The sequence below is a fragment of the Lissotriton helveticus genome, chromosome 8, assembly GCF_964261635.1.
Source record: "Lissotriton helveticus chromosome 8, aLisHel1.1, whole genome shotgun sequence".
Taxonomy (NCBI): domain Eukaryota; kingdom Metazoa; phylum Chordata; class Amphibia; order Caudata; family Salamandridae; genus Lissotriton; species Lissotriton helveticus.
Window position 1 is genome coordinate 1,521,439,778 of NC_136069.1, and position 24,468 is coordinate 1,521,464,245.

A 24,468-nucleotide genomic window follows, 5' to 3' on the forward strand; every position below is an offset into this window, starting at 1 on the left:
ATGACAAAAGTATGGCACACCTGAAGTCATCTTGATTGGAATAAAGTGTTAACACTTAAAACATTTAATTTGCAAAGGAACAAAATGAGGGGGTTCATTTTGCCATAGAAATTATGATTAGTGCTGAAGAAAGAACAAGCATTGGCATAGCCAATAGGTCTCGCCTTTGGGACATTATAAGTCTTTAGCCATGTAACAGTTAATGTTGTTGCAATAAGTATATTGTGTTGCATAACTAAATACGTATAAGGTCCCAAAAGCGAGACCTATTGGCTATGCTAATGCTTGTTTAGGACTTATGCCCTGGACAGGAGTTCAAGGGAGGGATAGACTGGTATGACAACAGGAGATGGTCGGGGCAACAGAAGGGCAGGCGTGGAGACAGTGCACGGGTAAAGACAAAGGCAGGGAAAGAAATAGAATAGGAGGGGAACAGACAAAGGTGCACGGGTGAAAGAGAAGCACGTGTAAAGATACAAATGCCGGGGAGAAACAGAGTGGCAGAGGTAGAGACAGAAGCACAAGAAAGACAGGAAGGCAGGGGAGAAACAGAAGGTCAAGGGCACAGAAAGAAACACGGGAAAGACAGGAAGGCAGGGGGAGAAACAGAAGGGAAGGGGAAAAGCAGAAGGGCAAGTGGGGTGAAAGAAGGGCAGGGGAGAAACAGGAGCCAGATTAAAGACAGAAAGGCTTGGAAGAAACAGACAGGCAAGGAAAGTGACCAATGGGCATTGAGGAGACATAAGGGTAGGAGAGGAGATAGAAGGGTATGGGGAGAGAAGGTTATTGGAAAAACAGAATGTTGGGGGGAGAGACAGACGAGGAGAGAATCATATGGTTGTTGAAAGAAACAGAACGGAAGGAGGCAGTACAGAAGGGCAGTAAGAAAAGGTTAGGGTATTCCTAGTTTTCCATCAGAAAAAGGCTTTACAAAGTGCAAAAGGTAAGACCTATTTGCTTTGTCAATGATTGTTTTTTAAAACCTAATTCAAGGAGTCAACAGACAAAAATACCCAGTTTTACAAAGGGTATGGCTGCATCAGACTGAAGCAAGGTTAATAATCTTCAGTTGCATCTATATTTTCGTTGAAATACCCAAAGTATGCAGCAGATAGTGGATTATGCGGCTAATGCAGCAAATTCACATTTACAAATAAAAACTACGACCACGTAAGGCTATTAAGCGTTTCCAATTGCCCAGATTACAAAATAATGGCAATTCCAATATTAGAAGTTTTATCAGTTTCGGGTGCCTGAGCACCCTGCAGTTCTCAGAGTTTGAACTTCCTGCAGTTCTCAGAGTTTGATCTTTATGCGCTACTGGGAGTTTGACCTGTAAACCTAAGAACACAATTTCCACCTTCAGTGCCCTTCCTCGTGTCACGCAGCTGCAGCTGTGAGGTAAATGTAAATGTAAATGTGTTGTATTTGTATAGCGCGAACAGTAACCCGGAGGCATCCCGGCGCTTGTACTCCTACCACAAGGGAACCCCTCCTGGCTTTTCCTTGTGAGGTGTCCATTCCTGGGCATCCCATGGTGAAACCAGGCATCCCTTGTGCATTGGGGGCCGTTGTGGAGACTAAGTAAGCTATTGCCCAGAGTTGCAGCGTGGGGCCCATGCTTAGATTCGGCACTGAGGCGAGAATATCCGGTCAGAGGAATTTAAGCCCGATCCCGCCGAGGCGGGAATCGAACCCTGGTCCCTGGCCAGCGTTCTGCATCAAGGTCTGCCGCTCTAACCATTGAGCCACACTTCTCCACTGTGTGAGGTGTGATTATCAGTGGGGCGGCGCCATGGGTAAGTCAGGCATTCTACTGACAGCTGCTGCTGCACATAGCTGAACAGTGAGTCAGGTGCTAGTGAGAAACATACTCTTGTTGAAGCACCAACCTGGGCGGAGACAGCCTCCACCTAAAAGTAAACAAGACGTGCTCAAGGTACAGAAAAGAAACACGATCCGCACCTCCCGCGAATGAAGGGTTAGAGGAGGGCGAGAAGATGGAACAGACAACAGAAAAACCCAAGGGGCAGAGGAAGGAAAGGGGCAAGCGAAAGAAGGGTACTGTGAAAGACTGAGCGAGATAGAAAGGGACAGGCAAGCACAGGAAAAATTAACAAAAATATTAATAGCAACGAAGCTGGAGAAAGAAAAACAAAGTAATGATGGACAGATGAAAGACCAAGTGAGAGAAATAGAAATAAATACAAACAAGGAGAAACACGAGAGACGGCCTGCGGCCGTCAAAGTGAAGGTACGGCCGGCGGAGGGCATTGCTGTGGGGAGGAGAAATGCGACACGGCGGGCAGGGGAGGGGGCGGAGCGGGGAGAGCGGCATGAGGGTGTGAAGCAGCAGGGGCCTTTGAAGTGAAGCTAAGCTTCACTTCAAAGGTGTGGGAGGAGTGCTGCTGGTGATTGACTGGCGATTTGATGATGTGCACGCGCATTTTAGGTCAATGCGCTTGCGCATTGACCTAAAAGCCACGGGCACAGCATCAAATCGCCAGTGGAATCGCCGGTTAGGTAAACTCTGGATAAGCCCCTATATTTCGAGCTCCCGCTCAATGCGCATGCGCATTGAGATAGGTCGCTCGACCTAAAAATTAGGGCACATTTTGAGTGACTTCTCAAATCCTCTTATATTTCATTAAAAAAAATCTGATATGCAGTCTCCCAAGATGAGCCCAAATGTAGCCCAAATATCAGCCAGATGTAGCCCAACTATAGCCCAATGACGGAATGTCCCAGAGTGTTCTAAAGAACAACTAGAACGCTAACAGTCTTACTTATGACAAAAGTATGGCACACCTGAAGTCATCCTGATTGGAATAAAGTGGTAACACTTAATACATTTAATTTGAAAAGGAACAAAATGAGGGGTTTCATTTTGCCATAGAAATTTTATATATATATATTCACTGAAAAAACCATAGGTTTTAAACACGTTATAGTTAGGAAGTAGCATTTAAAAAACCTATGAAATTCACTGAAAAAACCATAGGTTTTACACACGTTATAGTTAGGAAATAGCATTTACAAAACCTATGAAATTCACTGAAGAAACCATAGGTTTGACACCAGTTATAGTTAGCTGGAAATTTTACTCGCATAAAACCATTGAAATTCCCACGTTATAGTTAGTTGGACTCACTATAACTTGCGCGTGCAATGCACTGCTGATGACGTCACATATTACATCACTCATGACATGGTCAGTGACATCAGTCATGACATCACTGATGACACCATCCTTGTGACAGTGACAGACCTCTTTTCACTGTAATGTAACCCTTGAAACACATATTCAAAAATAGAAACTAACATTTTCAAAAAAATGGCGATACCCATACCAGTTACAACAACCAATTCAATAATTCCACCATCTATATACACATCCACTCATTGATCAACAGTTCTATATAGTCACTCGTACATATACTCACTCATGATATGTAGTGATACACCTATACATCCTGTTACACACCGACAGTCATCCAAAAGATACTCTCACACATATTCACACATGCAAATAAACTATTGAACATCCATTTATTTGCATATACAGCTATACACACACAACCACCTTACTTCTATGGAAACTTACACATACTTACTCTCTTAAACAATCACTTATAGAAACACATACTTATCTAAACAGGAACTCTTACAATCTCTTTCTCTCACATATACTCACTTATATACATCAATATTCACATATATTAGGTTAAAACATATGTAGTTACTGATAAAGACACTAGTGAGACAGTCATTCACTCACTAACACACACATATACACACTCTTCCACCCATACAGTCCTGCACATATGCTGTCTTCAAAACACATACAAAGAGAGTCAGTCATTCATGCATCTATGTGTTAAGTAATACCCCCACCAAACCATACAAACACTCATACTGATACTAACAAAAACATCTAATAACCCATATACATACACATGTAGCTACTCACCAGCCCATGCAGCCACTTATACACAAAGTGAAACACTAATACGTATATTTAAATATTTAAACATTACTCTCTAATATATGTATTCACTAAGATACACTTATTAAACCAGTTAACCAATCAATTATTTAAACATTTATTCTTCCATCAACTTTTACATATACATATATAACACATATTTTTTTTTTTAAAGACACACATTCACTGGATAGTGTCATCAGTGATGTCATGACTGATGTCACTGACCATGTCATGAGTGATGTAATATGTGACGTCATCAGCAGTGCATAGAAAGTGTCTGATCCAATTTGACGCCAAGATTTTAAACCACCTGTTTTGGAAAAGGGCAGGCCATCAGTCCTTTGACCAAGACCCTGAGCTTTGCCAAACAACACTGTCTGTTTTTTGGAGGCAATTATTCGTCATCCAATCAGCAATTTTCCTCATGCAGCGCACAAACCATGATTTAGCCATATCGGATCCTGCCCTAAGGAGATTACATATGTGGTTTAATCGGCACAAGTCACAATCTCGAACCCGCACGATCTAACAATCTGAGCGAATGGGCCATGTATATATTAAATAATGTAGAGCTGAGGGAGGAACCCTAAGGGAGTCCTTTATTGACCTGCATAGTACGGGAACTAAAGGCGTCTGTGGAGATGGTTTGGCCTGGTTGCTGAGAAAATTCCTGATCCATTGTAGTACCCTGCAATGTATACCCGCGTAGTGCAGTCTGCTGAATAAAATTGAGATTGACTGTGTCGAAAGCTGCTGACAGATCCAGCAGTACCAGCAATATTGGAGTACCTGCATCTAATGACAGTCTAATGATGTCAATGACTTCTACTAGTGTTGTTTCAGGGCTGTGCATTGCTCTGAAACCTGATTGTGATGGGTCAAGGATCTTGTGGTCTTCCAGATAGGCAGCCAGTTGTTTATTTATGTGATACTCTAGGCATTTTCCTAACAGAGGAATCAAAAAGATAGATCAGTAGAATTTCAGGATTGGCATTGTTTTTTTGTAATATTGGAGACACTTGGGCAGACTTCCCCTCAGCCGGAAGAGAGCCAGAATATAAAGAGATTAAAAAGGTGAGTGACAGAGGGGCCAATACAGTGGGTATGGAGGATGTGGGGGGCGCATATGTCCTGTGAGGAGCCAGATTTGGTGCCGGCCAGCATCGCTTGTACCTGCTCCTGTGAGCATGGTTCAAATTTCTCTAATGCAGAAATACTATTTGGGGAATGCAAATTGAAATCAGATTGAGTCCCCGGTTGACTCTGTGTGGCAGGGAAATTTTCATCGATGGAGTTGATCTTATCTCCAAAAGAGCCTGCCAAAGAATCGCATAAATATTGGGAGGCTGGTATGGAGTGACTGCAAGCGCGCGGCTTTACAGATTCGTTCAAAGTTTTGAAAAGTTCCTTGGTGGAGTTTCCTGCTAGATTTATTTTCCCTGTGATTTGGTGTTTGCAGGAGACTTTGATATGTTTGTGGTAGCTGTTAAGCGACATCCTGTTGGTTTCTCTGTCGGAAGGACATTTAGTCAAGTGCCGTCTGCATTCTAGGCATTTGCACTTGGATTTTTCCAGATGCAGTTCATCAACGTACCAAGGAGCTTGGCCTCTGGGTGAAATAGATGATGCTTGTTTAAGTGGAAAACAAAATACAGGAGTAAACCCATTAACCTGGTGAGACCGGGTAGAGAGTGTAACAAAGCAACAATGTCTCAACTGGAAGTCATTCGAGCAGGGTAATTAAAATGATAGTATAAATCACAAGCAAAGGAAACAAAGGAAGGGAGACCACAACGGGATTGGTAAGGTGTAAAGTAATATTTGTAGGTAGTTGTAACAGCACTACAGTACAATTTTATATACAGTGACCATACCACACAAGTGTGCACTGAACGTGCTAGTGACAGTGAATGGCGCAGTGATAGCGGGGGTGAAAAAAACAGGGTGAACGGCAAATGGATAAGAACAAATAATAATGTGGTCAATGATACAATGCAGCTATATACAACGTCAGTATTTTTTGATTCAGGATAAATCGATTGACCACAGCAGCGCCAAAGTTCTGTGCTGGGTAGTCAACGGCGTTTCGACCTGATCAGTTTCAGATCATCATCAGGACAACGGTCACTATTTCCAAAGTAGTGCTGAGTACTGCAGAAAAAAGGTAATGCGGAGCGGCCTTTGAGGTCCAGCAGGAGTTTGGGTCAAGCGGTCAAGCGAAGCGAGGCAGTCAATCGCGGGGAATCCACTGTACGAGATAAGTAGATGGTCCGGCTTAAGGAAGCAGGGTTGGTTGGGAAAACGGAGTAAGGTAGGTAACTGTCAGTTAATGGTTCCACAAGATCTGGGGCAGCAACAACCTGTGTGAAGAGATCCAATCTCTGAGCGTGCAGGACGTGGCCAGCTTCGGTACCGCGTGGTCTGTATCGTACCAGGATGCGGGGAGCAGAATAAATCAAGGAAGTGGAGAACAAATCTCTGAAAATGCGGGAAGGCTGGGGACAAGTGAAGCGTCTGGGTGTTTGGGGAAAGTGGAGCAATTTTTATCAAAGGCCTGAGTGAGAGAACCGTGGTATGCGGTCAGGGCTTGATGTATTTCAGTGTGAGGGGGTCACAAAGGACACAAGGATGTCGGAGATGGAGTCAGGTGAGACCTCCTTCGAGTTTCTCCTAACTCCACTGGTTCCAGAGGTGGACTTCGTAGCCACTTGGCCACTAAGGATTTGTAACTTAATCAAACAGTAGTCATCCATGTTAGAGATAGTGGAGGTTTACTACTGATTTCCTGGGAGTTGGAAAAATTAGAACTAATGTGTGACCTGCTTGATGTGTAGGTCCGGTCACTTTGTGAGGAGCCCAATCATCTCCATGTCCGTTAAGAGTTGGACCACACTAGTATCCATATGGAAATTAAAATCACCCTGGAGTAGGAAGTTGTTAGACGATAAGACACTTGGTACAATGCAGTCCATGATTGCTTGGCAGAAATGTTTTTTTGCACCAGCCGAACGGCAAGCAAGTGGCCCCTTCCAACAATTGGTGGGGTAAAGTGTGATTTTAAATATACACAAATCCACACAGCCTGCAATTAGGGTATCAATAGATTCAATATTCAGAGAATCTTGAAAGGCGATAGCGCCTCCAGGTCTGATCTCTCTATCTAGTTTAATCATGGAGTAATTCTCTGGTAGGATCAGTGCGATGCAAGGAAGAGCTGCTGAAATTACCTGGGTCTCTGTAAAGAAGCAAATGTTAGGTATAGAGTATTAATAGGATCCCATATTTCAGTGGAATGCTTGGCCATAGACCTGATGTTACATTATAAGCCATCAAGTGCCTGTGGTACCTTGTAAGATGTAGCCCCCTGCCTCCTTAGTTATAGGGGGTATGGGAAGGTAAGTATGCAGCTTCTCAGTTGAATACGGGACAGCCAAACCAGAGAACCAACACTTTTTACATGAGATTGGGCCCTATAAGAAGGGGTGGATACATTAGGGCGTTGAGTTTATTGCACATTTGGTACAGTTCCAGCGTTTTGTAATGCTGAATTGTATGGCTTCCATACGAAGGGAGAATTATATGGACCAAGGAGCAGGGGGTCTGGCATTTGGTGATGTCCAGGCATGGATGGGTGCAGACAGACTTGCCTTTGGTGTGCCCTCTGCATGTCCGTGTCCAATGGTCGCTTAAATAGGTGTCTCCAAAAGGAGCAGCGCCTAGACCCCCGACCTGCCAAAATTGTGGTTTTTTTAGTCAACAAGGAGGTCGACAGCCCTTAAAAAAAACTCTCTCCGCTCAATCAGCTGTTACCACGGCATACCAGAGAGTGTTCGTGATTAGAAGTAATCCCCTTTAGAAATGTGGTGCAAAGATTAACAAATAACATCACTAGTAATTCACAAAGATTAAAAATAAGCGTGGAGTGACAAGCACTTGCCAAGCAGTTACAGCGCTTTATGATGGTTAGGCATTAATCAGTGCCGGAACAGTCTTGGTACTTGCCACAGTTTTATGTGGATGTCCATTCAGTTGTGTCTTTGTCTGATGATACAAGCAATTCATGAGAGTGACATAACATTACGTGTATTTATAAAGCTTATTTGTACCAAACTCAACAGTTCTCATTTTATCAATCAAGGGAGGACAATGGGTAATTTGGACTAACTGGGATTCGAACTTTGGACAGTGGGTTCAAACACACACCCCTGCAATAGATGCATTAGTTCACTGAGCCAGCAGACCTGTCTCTGCTCTACATTTAGGGGCCTAATGCGATGGAGGTCGGAGGCTTTCCGAACCCCATCATCGGTTTCAATTCCGACCGGCTGATTATGTATCAACTGTCGGAATTTAACCTGCTGGTCAGTCCGGCTGGCTTCCGAAGGGCTCCAGGAGCCCGTCGGCAAGTCGGAACCAAATCGTAATCCCAAAGGGCGGGCCTTTCCTCCCTTGGGATTACGATGCATGGTTTCCATGCTGGCCTGTCCGACATGGAAACCATGTCCGAAAGCATGTTTGGGGGCCCCAGCGGGCCCACTTCTGTGCGCAGCCTCCGGTTGGTGGCCGAGGGGGCACCTATGGTGCTCCCCTGTTAATCCCTGTACCCCATTCGGGGTGCAGGGATTAACACCACCTCCCATGTGTCTATGGTAGCGTGCTCTATGGCCGATTTATGGCCGTAAGACATGCTCCCATAGGTAAATGTCAGAATGCGACCGAGTGAGGTGGGCGGGCGGGACCGCCAACTGGACATCGGTCGGTCCCGTTTACAAGAAGGTGTTGGGCAGATTCAAGTCCACCCAACATCGTAATCAGCCCCTTAGTAGCAGAAGAAAATTGTCCTGGTGGTAGCAGTAAAGGAAAATCAGTGTTCTTAGAAAAGACTACTTTTTAATAAGAACAATACAAAAATGTTTTTAGGGATTTTTTTCAATGGAATATGCTGCATGTTTTCAAAAACATTTTTGCGCATTTTATCAACAATTGGTTTTCAGCATTTCGTAAAAGTCTTATACACATAGATCAATATTAAAATAAAATGGAAGTATTATATTTTGAACTGCAAGTGACAGCAGTTTCGTTTGCCAAGTAAAGGGGAGTTCAACTAATAAAAACTGCTCTGAGGTTGACGGTGTACATATTTATGCAATATTTATTGCAATAGTTTCTTCAAAAGATATGAAAGTTGGGAGGTTTTTTTTCTTCGAAATTTGTGTTAACTCTCGGCTCAAAAAACAAATAAAAGTAGGAACATGGTTTTGAGATAAGCAGTCAAAAATCGTTCACCTTTTGATACAAAATCTAAACCTTTCCTTGGTCTTTGCCCCAACCAGATTTCAGCTGTAGCCAATAGTTTAGAACTGGAATCCAAAAACATGAAATAAAGTTGTTATTGCCATTGAGCTGGAACACTTTGTGAAAACCACAGCAATTAACTATTGTATCCAAAGAAACATTCAGAGTCTCTTCAAAACAGCCTGAGCAGCAGGCATGCCACTGTGCGCACTCTAGGTATTTAATCTGCTGTGTAGAATGTCTATGCTTATATTCCCATTTTTAAGTGGAAACTGTGGTTCTCCCTTTTCACAAATGCTGCCTGAAGGCCATCTTTTGAAAGCAGTTTCATGTTCCCTATTCTATGATGGGCTCATCTCCCATCTTTGTGCGTGTGGGAAAGCCTTTTTTGCCGGGTCTCGATAAGCAAAAATGCTGAAGGATCAGAGCATTTTGATTAGATTTTCCTGGCAATTTGCAGATTTTTGTCTCGTCATTTGGCTCCAGTCTGTGTATGTTACTTATTGATTCCCTTTTGTTAGATACACCACTCTGCCCATCTTTCCTTGCCAATGGCTAATTTATTTTCCTTCCACCTTTAATTTCCATGCCAGTGGGCAGTCATGTACTAATTATTGTGCCATAAACGCTGACATAGACAAAAAAAATCCATCTGGGGTTTTTGCACAATTTTCAAACATTATCTTCGACAGCCGAGCCAGTGGCCTTTAAGATTACTGGGGTGGAGGAGTCAACAAAGCACATAATGAAACACAAACAGATGACTCTGATTCACAATATGACAATACACATGCTTAGCGGTACCCCCAAAGCATACTAGTCATATGAGGAGCCACAGGTGAACACTCAAGATAAGAGGTGGAGGGAGCTACATCATTTGGACCTCCAGTGATTCCAAGAACTGTGAGTCCAGTTGGAGTAGCAGTCACTTGAGTACTTTCTTGTTTTTGGTTATCTAAACTTCACTGTTTGAGGTTTAGGGTAAAGGTTCGGTTCCGTCTCTGCCTTATTATGATCAATGCACTGAGATTTGTGGACGATTGGCACAAGAGATCCCTATTGCACTCTTTTGCAGCAAGACTCTAAATTGTTCATGCACTTAAATTCCTTTTAACCAGATACATTTACTAGTTTTTTTGTTAATATGAATTACTCACTCTTAAGCATTCCAAAAATTCGGGAGTTCATGTTTCAAAAATGTTAAGTTCTCTTTATTCTTTATTTAATTCAAGTAATTCAGTTAACCACTGGTATCAATTGTACACTTTTCATTCCACCAATATTGTGTAATCAGCTCAACTGTCCCAATGGAATTCGTTTTACATCAAAAGGAAACATTCATTGATTAATAAATGTCTACCAAGTCAACTCATCTTAATTTTCAGTTGCCTTGTTTGGTGTAAAAACCGGAAACTAGCTAGTTTCAGCCCGAGGGGGCTTAACGCAGTGGCAAGGTTCCTGGAAATAATAAACATACTTCACCAGACAAGATGCAACATTTGTTTCCTTCAGGAAACACGTCTGCCTAAAATCCTGATTCTGCCTTAAATGCAAATGGTTCTCAAACCAATGCCTAGCATCAAGCTGTACAAAATGAGCCTACCTTCAATGAGAGAATTCATTTGTCACAGCGAATTTGTTTGAGATCCTAAGGATTGTGATGGATAATGCTGACTGGTCACTTCTCTTACTTGCCTGCTTCCAATTTTGGACAAGAGAAAATTCTCAAATCTGCATTTGACATTGAAAATTGCATAGGGGGCCTAAGCAGAGGAGGTGACCTGAACATAGGATTAGATGGTGTTAAAGTGTTTGGGTCCTATATCTGTTGATTTTACTTTTTCAAGGATCTTATGAAAATAACAGGAATGAGAGATTACATTCTGTGATATTGTCCTTTTAATCTTGATACATGAATTTAAAAACCTACTGCAATTTTTTGTTATTTTCGGGGAATGTAGGCAGTGGTACTTTTCTATTGTTTAAAACTCAATAAAGAGATTTGATCCATAAGATTACCAACAGCAAATAATGAACAAATAAGTTTATGGCCTCACACTCTGTTTCAGAATATATGTGCAGCGCATTATGAAGCTAGACTTTGGTCTCTCTATTCCTTTATGTGCTGTAGGGCCAATGTTTTTAAAGTTCCTGGTTAAGTGGAAAGTGTTTGTTATCTAAATCCCATCTTTGCTCAAATTTCACCATGAAAGTTACATCTTTGCTTATGTAATTTAGTGGTCCAGTACTCTATTTGATCACTAATCCTAGTGTTCCATTAATCGCCATGTGAAAGAGAATGCACATGTTCTTGAGATATCAGATTTTACTGGTTTAATACGATGAGAGAAGGGCCTTCAGTTCTAGTACTTTGAAACATGATTTTCTGAATAAATATGGCCTCTTTACAATGTATTTTCCTTCTCTTCTCCCATAGGTTATGGAGGAACTCTTTAAGGTGGTAACAACCAACATCCTTTCAAAATGCCCTGAAGATGTGGAACTTTTCCATAAATATGTATCTCCGGGACAAAAGGTATGGCATGTTTCGAAAACTATTCTCCTGAGTGTTGTGTCCTTGTTTGCAAAGATAGCTCTGGCAAAGCCAATATATTAGATCAGTTTACTTTGCCAATGATTGTTTAAAGTAGCCGATAAACATCTTATTCTTTAAAGTATGCATCACTTGAGATTTTGTCCAGTGGCAGGAGACATTTGCGATCATAAATGTCTGACAATTTCTGATTGATTTTACAACTTTTGGCTCACGTTTGAGATACCTAGATGCTACTAAAGTTTTCTGAAGTATGACTATACTAAAAGGTAGAATTGATTCACATGTACATTGTTATTTACTTCTGAAATCATTGTTTGTTTGTAACCTGATTATTTGTTTTAATGCTGCGTTTGTGTTTCTTTTATCAAGGACAGGTTGGAAAAAATGCTGAAAAATAAGTTTGCTATGTAAGTAAAATCATGTTTTATCACTTTTACCGCTCATGTATATCATCATATTCTTTCTTTTTTTTATGGTTACTATTTGAACCTTATGTTGTCAGTTTTGCTTGATTGATCAAAAGCAAATAGGTTTGTAATGAGTAAAATAGTGTGAAATCTTAAGTATGTTGTGTGTTCTTCCAAGGTTTACAAGTAAATGGTGTCCTCTGCAAGGCTCAGAAGAGCAGTTTGCCTTTTTTCCATATTTTTATGGTCTGGCTGGTCAGCACAGCTGTAACCAGAAAAATTTGTGAGCGACACTGGAGAGGGTCTTGGGATCCGCCCACACGTTCAGAGCCAGGAGTACATGTTTTGATTGAGCAGAAGTTGTGTGCTTTCACAAAAAAATGCTTAGCATCGATGGTACTTGCCCTCCATGCAGCTGTTATCATTTTGTTTATTTATCCAGCTGCCTAAGCTCAAACTTTCAAGGGCATACACATGACATTGGAATGCTATTAAAGTATATTGGGTAACTAGATAATTTATGTTGTTTTTCTCTGGCAGTAGCACACAGGGGAGGAGGGCAGTCATTAACCTACTTGGGTTTTTAGGTCTGGCTTGACCGTGCAATTGTCACCTTATTTTTTAACCTACACCAACAGTATTCTATAATTATTTGCTTCCACACAAATACATATCGATTCCCATGCTATTTACTTCTAATGCTTCACATTACCATACAGTCTTTCTTTGAAGCCAAACCTATTCGCATTGCCAATGCTTGTTTTACAGTTCAAAAGTTAGATCAAATACTTTGTTCTGGAGTACTTGGAGTGGTCTTATCACTCAATGCACTTTAGATAACGAAACACAAATACAAGAGTAATAAGACCAAAAAGTGGCTGGGTTAGAGTTGCGCAAAACCCATCTTTACAGTGTACCCTTTATTGTATTTGTGGCGGTGCGCCAAGAACCGGATGCTGCCACTCAAACCCCTCCAAAATTTGAGGACAGAAATCCCCGAAACATAAGTATCAAAATAGTCCTGAGCACCAATTCAATTCAAAGTGGGTAGTCCACACAATGTAATCGTCGTAATTCCGTCTTTATTTTCAAGCTTCATATATGTCCATTGAAATACAACACCAACTTGTAGCCAACACGTGTTTCGTTTTACGATAATTCAACCATTGACTTCATCAGGGCCCATTAAGTAAATCTTTAAATATATAGCAATATGTATCCTTCGTTCCTAAATACAGTTGATATCTGGTAGCTACCACATATTTCTCTTCGCTCAATCACTTGTTCATATTAATATCTATGATACGAGTCCAAATACATATGCCGACACTGCATGGACCGGGATTTTTGCCATTCCATGATATGTATTCAGAAATGACGAAGTATGTATTTGGACTTGGATCATAAATATTAATATGAACAAGTGATTGAGGGATGAGCAATATGTGGTTGCTACCAAATACCAACTGTATTTAGGAACGAAGGATAGATATTGCTATATATTTGAAGACTTACCTTGATTTACACAGTGGGACCGGAAGAAGTCAACGGTTGAATTACCGTAGGACGAAACGCGTGTTGGCTTCAAGTTGGTGTTGTATTTCAATGGACATATATGAAGCTTGAAAATAAAGACTGAATTACAACGATTACAACGTGTGGACTACCCACTTTGAATTTAATTGGTGCTCTGAACTTTTTTGAAACAATTACAAGAGATTGCTTTCAAACCCTTATGAGCACAGAAAAAATATAAAAAATATGTTTGTGGCGTAGGGTTTTTTGGAGGCTGCCTCGTGTCTGGAAAAGTTTCCTTTTTAAGACATTGAAATGTATTTTGTGTATTATTGAGAAGCTCTCTTGTTATTCCTAGAACTCATCCTAAATTTGATGTAGCTGGGTTCTTTGTCTCTAGGTTTGTCCTTAGTGATGTATGTATTATGTAATAAAATTCTGTATATCTCTTATATCCTGGATTCTGTATATCCCTCAGGACAGTCTCAGGGAACTTAGGTAGGAGATACAAATGAAGGGGAAACATTAGCACCCAGTAGATAGTCACTCAGTGGATTGGCTTAAGGCTGGAGTCTGTTGTTAAGACTCTTAGTACTTGCAAATAATTAGTGATTTGAGAACTTGATTAGACAACCAACAATCATTAGAGTTACCAACCCACTCCATGTCATTATGGCACAGTCTCTGGTCTCCTAAACTCTTAAACAACAATCACTGTTTGCAGGTGGGTTTGTCCAATTAATTTATTGGAAGCATGCAAGACTACAATACCCAAAATGCAATAAATGATCACACGAAAATGTAGGACTGGAAACAGTGTCCGTAAAAACCTGGAAGGTGGTAGTCGACCTGAAGATCCTCAATTGGTTCTTGCATGATATTGTAGTAGCTGGTCTTGGGCATCCACCCAGCTGGCCAGCAAGTCCTAAATATAAACAGTTCTAAATATGTTTGCTCTCTCTCGTAGTCTGTGTTGGAAATGGTCATTTCTGCAGGGTCACCCCTAAACCTTTTGCCTTCCTCCTCCCCTTTTTCCTGAATTTGTTTTTGTTGGCTTTAGGACTCTGTGCACGTTACCGCTTCTAACCAGTGCTAAAGTGCTTGTGCTCGCTCCTCAAACCATGTTGGAATTGGCTTATACCCATTGGCATGTTTAATGCACTTATAATTTCCTAGTAAGGTAAAATGACGTGCCCAGGGACTGTAATTTTAATGCTACCAGTGGGCCTTCAGCACTGATGTCGTAGGCTTGCCATTTCAGAGCCTGGGTGTGTAGTTCACCTGCCATGTTGACCTGGCAAGTTCAAACAACAAAAAAGGAGATACCCTCTGAACCAATAAGGGACAGGGTGAATAAGATTTAAAAAGAAATAAAGTCCCTGAGCAAAAGGATGCCTACTACGTCGTACTGCCGCCTGACTACAGTAATACCATAGGAGGCAGTATCCGACCTATAAATAGCCTTGAGACCAAGTTGAAATTACCCTCACTCTATGAGTTTAAGGGTTATAAGTAACATCAGTTTTGGACCTCTGTGTAAATCCCACAACAAGTATTTTTTTTTTTTAAACAGTATACTATAAAAAACAGTTAAAATCATCAGTTTATTAAAAAAAAGTTTTTAACTGATCAAGACAATCTTGAAGTCAATACATAATACATTCATTACAACAAAAACAATTTGCAAATTACACATTAAAAACCAAAAGTCGACGCGGCGTTTCGGTGCTTTATGAGATTCATGTGAAAGTTTACACATATAGAAGACAAAGATACGGCTATTTGATCATTTAGCGGTGTATCTTGCACTTTAGGAGAGAGTCTTTTTAACATCCACCTGTTGATAAGCGTTTCATTAGGTCTATGCTGTACCAAGGGTGACCACCGTATGAATCAATGATAATAGGGCCAACACGATAGTACTTCAGTTAAATTGATCAATACGATCCCATCGTGGAGTCACGTGTAAGCGAAGTGTTAAATCTGCGCTACAATTTAGAAGAGGGAACGTCTTGGAACTTGTTGCCTCTGCCGCTATTTTTATCTTCGCATGATTGCATTAATCTTATTGGAAATCAGCGGCCTCCCTGTCACCGGGTCTTGGTACAGCTTTCTGTTGTGACCTGGCAAGTTCACCCTCTTTGTGTAAAAGCAGGAACCTCATCAGGTCCCCATAAGTCCCAGATGCACAGGCAGCGAATATGAATTGACAATCAAACATGTTCTGTTCTTAATCCCATTTAATCCATTTGAATCCATACGGTTTTGTGTTTCAATGTTTCAACAACAAGTTCAACGAGATTCCTATCCAGGCTTTTCTCCAGAACACATGGCGATTCACCATTCCTTATAATTCAGCATAGATGATGTAAACCAGAAGCATTTCGATCAAACTGCCCTTCCTCAGGTGTAACAGTGATAAAAAAGATCTCATAAGAACCAACAATCACTAGAACGACATCAAACATACTAGTATAACATGTTGTGAAATTGAAATGGTGTAATCTTATCTCCATCAAATGCATCCAATAAATAAGGTAACGACTAATCAAACGTGTACATAAAAAAGAAACCTAAATAGTTTGCGCAACCTTAACATACATAAATTACATCGTGAAATTATATGCTGAATAATGTGCCCTCATATTTGTACGCTGTTCTAAGTGAGTGTGCTCTGTGCTGAAAACCCTCACCGAAATTGTGCACGGAATATGCGTAAAAATACTACTACAGTCACCAAAACCCCATAACATAACAGAACATTTTAAACTTATAACTTAAATGCGTCAGTAACTGAAAAACAAATTTACCTGCAACAATAAAGCACACCAGATCTTTCCAATCCATAAGTGAATACTCTGATAAAACAAATGCGAGTGTGTCAAGATATTTATAAATTATCCAATGTGATTAGCCCGTGGCAAGTGACACCAAAACCAGTGAAAATAGACAAAATACTGTGATCACGCCATACACCCACTATGATGTAGAGAAAGTGAACCACGAATGAACAATGCTAAATGAAAACCTGTTAGCAAAAGTTGCTTTGAAGGCAAAAACATGCATGTAATAAACAATACAATTTTCAAAACACAAGTAATAATAAAACATGAATAAATGAAACAGGACATATGATAATATAGACAAATATGTGCAAATAAATATGAATGTTTAATCATTGACAATTTCTTGGATGTACACCATTTTTTTGATGTTAACTAATTAGTGTAAAAAAAAGCATAAATAAATCTGGTTGGTGTTCTCGAAACATCAAACTATGAAAAAAAGTGAACCTCCAGTGTTATGCACCCAATAAACTGCTTTCTTGACCATGATAACAACATGATGCAACTGTCTCAAAACACAGCTGTAAAAAACTGGCTGTGCAACATATTCATGCAGACGGACTGAGCGTGCTCCAGGTTGCACACCTAAACAATGACTATTGTAATTTGGTGTGCATTCTACCACATTGATGCATAAAGAGAAACCTCTTGCCCGACCCAAACCTTCCTTTTTAATAAATATAAGTCACCCTTAAGGTGGGCCCTAGGCAGCCAAATGATAGGGTGCAGTGTATTTAAAAAGTTGGACATGTACTTTTAAGTTTTACATATCCTGGTAGTGAAAAGCTGTCCGTTTTATTTGGCTACTGTAAGGCCGATATATCCCATAGGATAACATTGTGATTACCTTATTACGTTTTGTAAAAGTAATTTCCAAATTAGAACATATATTTGATTCAAGTTTGGTGTCTCTGGAATCACAATTTAAGATCACAACTCCTGGTGAAGTAGGATTTTAAATTGCAATTCTGAAAATTCCACTTTCTGAAAGTTGGCATTTTCTTACTTTAGCTCATTTGGTACCTGCTGACTGTCTCATCGTGTGACTGGTGTATTTGACAGTTGGGCTTTGTGTATTCCTGCTAGACAGCCACACACAATGGGAGCTTAGTTGTAACCTGATGGCCATCCTGGCAGGATGTAAATGTAAATGTAGTATACTTGTAAAGCGCACAGCTGCCCCAGCAACGGGGCGTCCCGGCGCTATATAACTCTGGGGAACCCGTCCTGGCTTTCCCTGTGGGATGGTCCCTTGCTGGGAGTCCCCAAGGTGGAGCCAGGCATCCCCGGAATTGGTGGGGCCGTTGTGGAGATTAGGCAAGCTAATGCCCAGAGTTGCCGAGTGGAACCCCTGATTAGAGTAAGCACTGAAGCGAGAATTATCGAGTCCGCTGACCAAGGTCCACGACCCTGCCGCGTCGGGAATTGAACCCTGGTCCCAGGCTGACTTCTGCTCTCAGGCCTGCCGCCTCTAACCAGTGAGCCACACTACTCCATGGATGGAAGGGAGGAGCTGGGCACAGCCTCACTTACACCTGAATAGACTGTGTCCGGTCCACACACAAAGGGCTACATTACCCCTTATAGTGAGTTTGGAGCCAGGGCAGGAAGGACAGAGACTCTGTGCACTTCGAAGGCATGTCTATGAAGTCTACCCTACTTCAAGGAAACAACTGGGTATAAGTACTGGACTCCAGACACCATCACTTCTGTACATCTCTGGACCTGTGGATACTCTGCCAGGAAGATTGACTGCTGTGCTGCTGAAAGGACTGTAACTCTGCTGGATTACCACTCTGATGGAGCTGCTGCCTTGCTGTGCTGACCTGCTGCCCTCATGCCTAGAGAGGAAGACCTGACCTAAAAGCCATTTTGAACCAAAGACCCCAGAGGGACTCAAAGGGCTACTCAGATGGCTTCCTGATCTGAGCCTCATGGAGATAACAGGCTCCCCAATCTTTAACGAGTTTCTGACCCCTCCAAGAGGCACCTCTCAAGTCCCTGGGCCCGTGGTGTGGTTCTCACACTCTTAAAGTCATGCTTTTAGGCTCTTTGCAAATGACCCTTTCTCTCCGGAACCGCGCCGCTCACACAAAGTATCAGTGCGGGCCACTTCAAGTTCATCTCTTCACCCAGCAAGCAATGTTTGCTGGCGTGGATCGCCACCCCAGCGCCCAGCCTGCTCTTTACACCCTGTGACCATAGCCAGTGACTCTTTCCTTGCTCCGGTGAACTTCTGCCCTGCGAATGGGGCTCTTGGCACAAAACGTGAGAAGTAAAACTTCAGTGGGACTAATCTGGGACTCTATCCGACATGCACTCAATCGCGTTTGAGAACTTTTGGATTTGACCCAGTCCTGCGTAAATAGATATCCCCGGTTGTCGCTTTATGCTTTTAAGCACTATTTTAGTTTATCCTTTAAAAATTCCTAACTCCGGTTCTACTGATTGGATTTTTGTCGTTTTGGTCTTGTTTTATTTATTACATTAAGCTCTGTTTTACTAACCTGATGTGGAATATTTTTGTTTGGTGTTTTCCCAGTTTTACTGTTTGAAGTTTTGCGCAAATACTTTAATCATTGCCTCTAATGTTAACCCCTTCGCCGCGGGCGTAATTCCCCCACGGTGCGGGAGGGTGAGAGGGGGCTGCGGCGCCGCGTTCCTCGTGACGAGCCCAGCTCGTCATGAGGCACAGTGGAGCTGGGCTCGTCTCGACTCCGCCCACTGATTGATTCTTCCGCACAGGCGGGGAATCAATTGCGCGTGGGAGTGCCGCGGCCGTTATGACGAGACCAGCTCGTCATGAGCACAGCTCCACTGTGCCTCATGACGAGCTGAGCTTGTCATAAGCATGGAAGTGGTTAAGGCTGGCTGCTCTGTGCCAAGCTACCTGAGATTGAGCACAGGTTAATTTAGGGTTTGTTTGTGCCTTACACTGACTAGGATTGTGGTTACTGCGTAATCTGGGCTCATACCCCAGAATTCGAGGAACCCAATTTCTAACAGTCAGCGTGCCATAGAAGTTGGCCCTTGAAAGATGGTAATGCCACTTTAGTGCCAGTCATACTTCATAGCAGCCCCCCAATTCCTTCAGTGTTAACCAGTGCTATAATACCGATTATGTGAGGATAGAGGAATTGTAAAAAGTTCCCTACCCAACAACATTTTATTTTTTTCCTCAGATTCTAGTGCTAGAGGTTCCTCATGCCAGCCCACTCTATTTAATTAGCTGTGATAGCAATAAGACATTTATTTTTGCAGTTTTAAATTGTTTTTCCTCTGAATCTCCTGTTGATTGCATAACTTTCACCCACATATTTATGTGGTATGTGTTATCAGAAGATCCTCCCGAATAGTTGGATGAATCATTTGTTATTGTCTTCTAGCTTTAGACTAAGAAGTAGACATTATTCATGTTTTGTGGTAAACATAAGACACACGGGAATCCTGAGAATCCGAGCATCTTCTGTTAAAAATTTACATTTTTAACTTGCCTCCCTTCCATCCCTTTCTGATCCATTCCTAAGACTTCCTACTCAAATACTGTTCATTTTTTAAAAATTGGATGGTGGAAAAATACCTGAAAAACTAATTATCCACAGACGTATACATGTCTTCATTTGAATGGCTGCACACATGATGTTGAATTAGCCGGTTCTCATCCAGGCCATTTCTTCACTTTCTGTATCCTATTTTTCTCATGTGTTACATGTCTAATGGTATCAGGGTATTGCCGAAGGGCAGCTTCCTCCATTCCTAAAGTGTGGCGCAGCCCCACATTAAGGATTGTATAGGATTAAGCACCAGCGATTTAGGTTATGATGTAAAAGAGCATGTGTGCCTTCTACAAGCCCTAGCCCTGCCCCACATGCATCTTTGGCAAACCTTCCCCCACAAGTATACCCTTACCCTAGCTACTTTGGGGCTGAATGAAAAGTTAAATCTTAATGGCCCTGCCCCGCTTAGGGAAAAAGATACTGTATGAGGAAGAGATTTCCACAGTACTGTCTCTAAGGTAGAAAACCGAAATCTACCAGGGCAGAGGTGCATTAAGCCTTGGCATTGTTAACAATAAGGCGCAAGAAGTTCTCTTGAGACGCAGTGGAATAATTGCTTGTTTGATTGTGGTATCAACAAGCAACAAATGGTCTGGGGAGTCAGAAGAACACAATACAACTGCAGCTCATTGATCACAGAGATGAGGCAACACCACAGTAAACTGTATTTTAAATATTATAGCAGCCACCAGAAGAAAATGTGATTCCTGGTATTTGGCTTACCGCCTTCCATGTTGTATTTGGAAGCTCTTGATACCTACAACACTGCTGTAGGGATTGCTGTATCCATCACCATTGATGTTTTTCTTTCCGTACCCGTCTCATAGTGACGTTACATTGTCCAGTTGGATTTGGAAGCATCATCTTTTGCATCTCGGAGAGGGTCCTTTTACTTATACTCATTGACCATCTCCATCTTTCATGATCTGGCCTAAAAACAGATCTGCAGGAGCACTCGACTTTGTGTTGACCATCTCCATATGCGCAAGCCTTTCCAGTTTTGGCCCTACCATATTTTCTATGATGTATGCCCAGCGCACCAGTGTGTCAATTTTGGACCTTTTATTTAAATGTGCTTAATGAAATTCTGTAAAAATAAAAAAATAAGAAAATAAATGTTTTTCAACAAAATAATTAAGCCTCCTGCGGTTTTTTGGCTTCTAGTGGCAAATAAACATCTGTGCAAAACTACATTTTTATGGGAGTTATATGGGAAAATAAATTTTAAAGAAAATTATTTTTGATGTGTTGAATGAGTAATTCACAGTAGTGATGGCAGGATTTTTAAGTGGATAAATACTTAAACATGTATTTTTGATTTTGGATCATGGGTATTTGTTGATCAGTGATTGGTTGTGTTCATGGTTTACGACTGATGTAAGCGATTCATTGGTTTGTTCACCTTCAGCCGTCTCACTCTAAAGATCATGCAGCACCAAATGCAGAGTAGAGCGCCTTCTTGTGGCAGGTCATGATCATTACTGATGTGACTGATTTGGACATAAATAAAAATGTAAATGGGACATCTTTGATTGAAACTTTTATAACGTTCTGTCTATTTTACGGGAGTGTTTGCCGAATTACAGGGAGCAAACGGATTCAGGTGCCACTTATCTGATGGTTGCCCTTACCGCAGGTTTAGAACAATATATATCATTGGATTTTTTATGTACACCATTTTTTAGTTGCATTATTTGCACTGTCCTCCGTACTGGCTTTTTTCTACTTAGCAATAGTTGCAGCTGAATACAACTTAAAAATATGGATTTTGGCAAGAGTAGTATGGCGCTCATGCTGCAACTTGGTGTGCAGGATTCACTCCCTAACCTCTATGACAGGTAAAAATCAATATGAATATAATCGGGGCCACTGGGGTTATGTGTCAGGAAAGGTGCAAATTATGTGGCAAGTTTGAGTAAATTATGCAGGTTAATTAAGCGACATAATGCTGCACATTTTGTAATGGAACTATTTCATTATTTTGTCATTTTTTAACTTGGTAACACTGTCTGGGCATTGGTTGCATCTTATTAGTACCAGTTTAATACCTAAATAGAGCAGTGAGCATCAGAAAGGTGACCAGTCCAGCTTTGAAAAGGGCCTTCCACTGCACAGCAATATATGTCACTTAATTTTTAGTAACTTTTGAACCGTTTGAGCTAGAAACAAATTTAGTTTTTGTTAAAATCTTCAGATTTTGTAGCAAATTCTGCAAATCTATAATTATGCAAAAATTGCCGTTTTTTGCTAAGGGCCTTCCACGATTTTGCAGCAGATAATGGATTTTGTAGCAAATTTTGCAAATCTATAATTATGTGAAAATGACTGTGACCGCACAATCGCATAATTTCAGTGACCCTGACTGTAGTATAGAGAATATGCTTTGAAAAAAGGCAGCATCAGAAAGGACTCCTCATTTTCAATGTATACATTTGAGTGTGTCCTCTCTTCGTTAAGAGCTGGTGGTAAAAACAAAAACACCTGTCGTGCCAGCCTAGTAAACCACTGGGAACCAGCCTTAAGTAATAAGAGCTCAAAGCAATGCAAGTCTCTCCATAAAGGATCAGAAAATCGCATAGTCTTGAAACCGAGAACAATTGTGAACACTTAATGTGCCACACCGATGCAAAAGGTTCAAGGCGACACACTCTGAACCGCCCACAAGGACACCTTATTTTATTGGGCATCAACTTCCACGTGTAGGGTAGAAAAATGCCAAATAGTCCTAGTGCAGCACTCAGGAATGGCTGCACCTTAATGGATGGATTTTGTCATAACATCCTGTCCGTTTGCAGGAGAACTGACAACAAATATTAAGGGAATCCAAAGGACCAGACCCGCGAGATGCAATGACGTTTCACATAAGGGAAATAGCTTTTCTAGACGCCCCTCACGCAACAGTTGGGGGTTATGTGTTTTACCTCATGCATCACCCTGTACCTGTAACTTGCCCACTCCTCCAGGCTTCGAACCACATTTTAATAAGCTTTCTGTGTGTATTATTAGAAACTGTGGCATCCTTGAAGGTTTTTGCATACTGTATCGACATTGCTCCTGTCATGAGCGTAATAGCCATGAAGGCCAACTTGCACATGAAATACAACTGTTGTATTTAAAATTTGTAAGCAGACGCATGCCAAAGCTTCATGGCACTAGAAATAACCATAATGAAAAGAGAATGAAATATAAAATGTAAGCCGTCTATACCATGTAGAACAAGCATTGGCATAGCCAATAGGTCTCGCCTTTGGGACCTTATAAGTGTTTAGTTATCCAGCACAATATCCTTGGTGCAACAACATCAAGTGTTGCATGACTAAACACTTATAAGCTCCCAAAGGCGAGACCTGTTGGCTATGCCAATGCAATGCATCCTCGAAGTGTAAATATTTCCACATTCATTTTCATTCTACTGCTTAATGACTCTGGGTGCCATCAAATACTGCAAGATGCATTCCGTGTCAATGTATTCACGTTTGTTAAAACGAGTCAAAAAGTCGGAGTAAAGTGCAGAGCGCTGCACAGTACAACGTAACTGTGCGAATGCGTAATGCTCATCGTAAATTCTATAATGGCCCTGCGGGGTCTCACGCCTCACCCTCCCATCAAAATCTCGCTGGCATTAGTGCCCACCGCAAAATTTCTGGTATGGTATTTGAGGTATTTCCACTACATTCTTACAAGATGTTTAGTAAATAAACACACATGCACAATAAATGCATGCGTAGCAGCGTGCATAGGGTAGTACGTGGTTCGTGGCAGTCTGGAAATACCCCCTTGGCCGCTGTAATGTTCCGTGGTGCACTGACGCTCACGCCCGCACGAGGGTCGTTCATCTTTCCACGATCATGTCCAATAAAGCTCCCGATTTTAAAAAGTAGGGAGACGTTGCTGACCGCCGGGGGATCGATGGGAACAAAGGGCAGATTAATAGAAAACCGCAGCCTCTTTCGCAGTCATAAAATGATAAACAAATCATTAAAAAAGCGACGACGCACCGGTAACGCGGACGGGTGGGCGCCTTCTCTTTACGCTTGCATTGCACTTTGTTCGTCTGCATTAGTGCTTCAGAATCTGTGTACACTGTGTATAAATTACACCGCGGGATAAAGTAATTTACAGGCCCTATAAATACGCCCTTGTGTAGCTACTCTGTTAAAGGGGCCGGGGTGCCAGGGAAAAAAATAAGCACGCGTTTGAAAAAAGAAATACAAGTATAGTGCCTCGTTGTTAGTTTGCGGTTTTGTCATGATGTTATAGCATTTTTTTTGTTTTCTTTCATTGTTACTATGTTGTTGCCTTT

General features: G+C 41.5%; 1 protein-coding gene across 1 annotated transcript in view; it reads left to right on the top strand.

The window, feature by feature from the left end:
* Positions 1-24,468, top strand: part of NARS2 (asparaginyl-tRNA synthetase 2, mitochondrial) — a 421,381-nt gene that overhangs the window by 241,713 nt on the left and 155,200 nt on the right. Inside the window, exons 8-9 of the mRNA XM_078656242.1 lie at positions 11,721-11,819; positions 12,210-12,247. Coding sequence (XP_078512368.1) covers positions 11,721-11,819; positions 12,210-12,247 — 137 coding nt within the window. The remainder of the gene's footprint in view (positions 1-11,720; positions 11,820-12,209; positions 12,248-24,468) is intronic.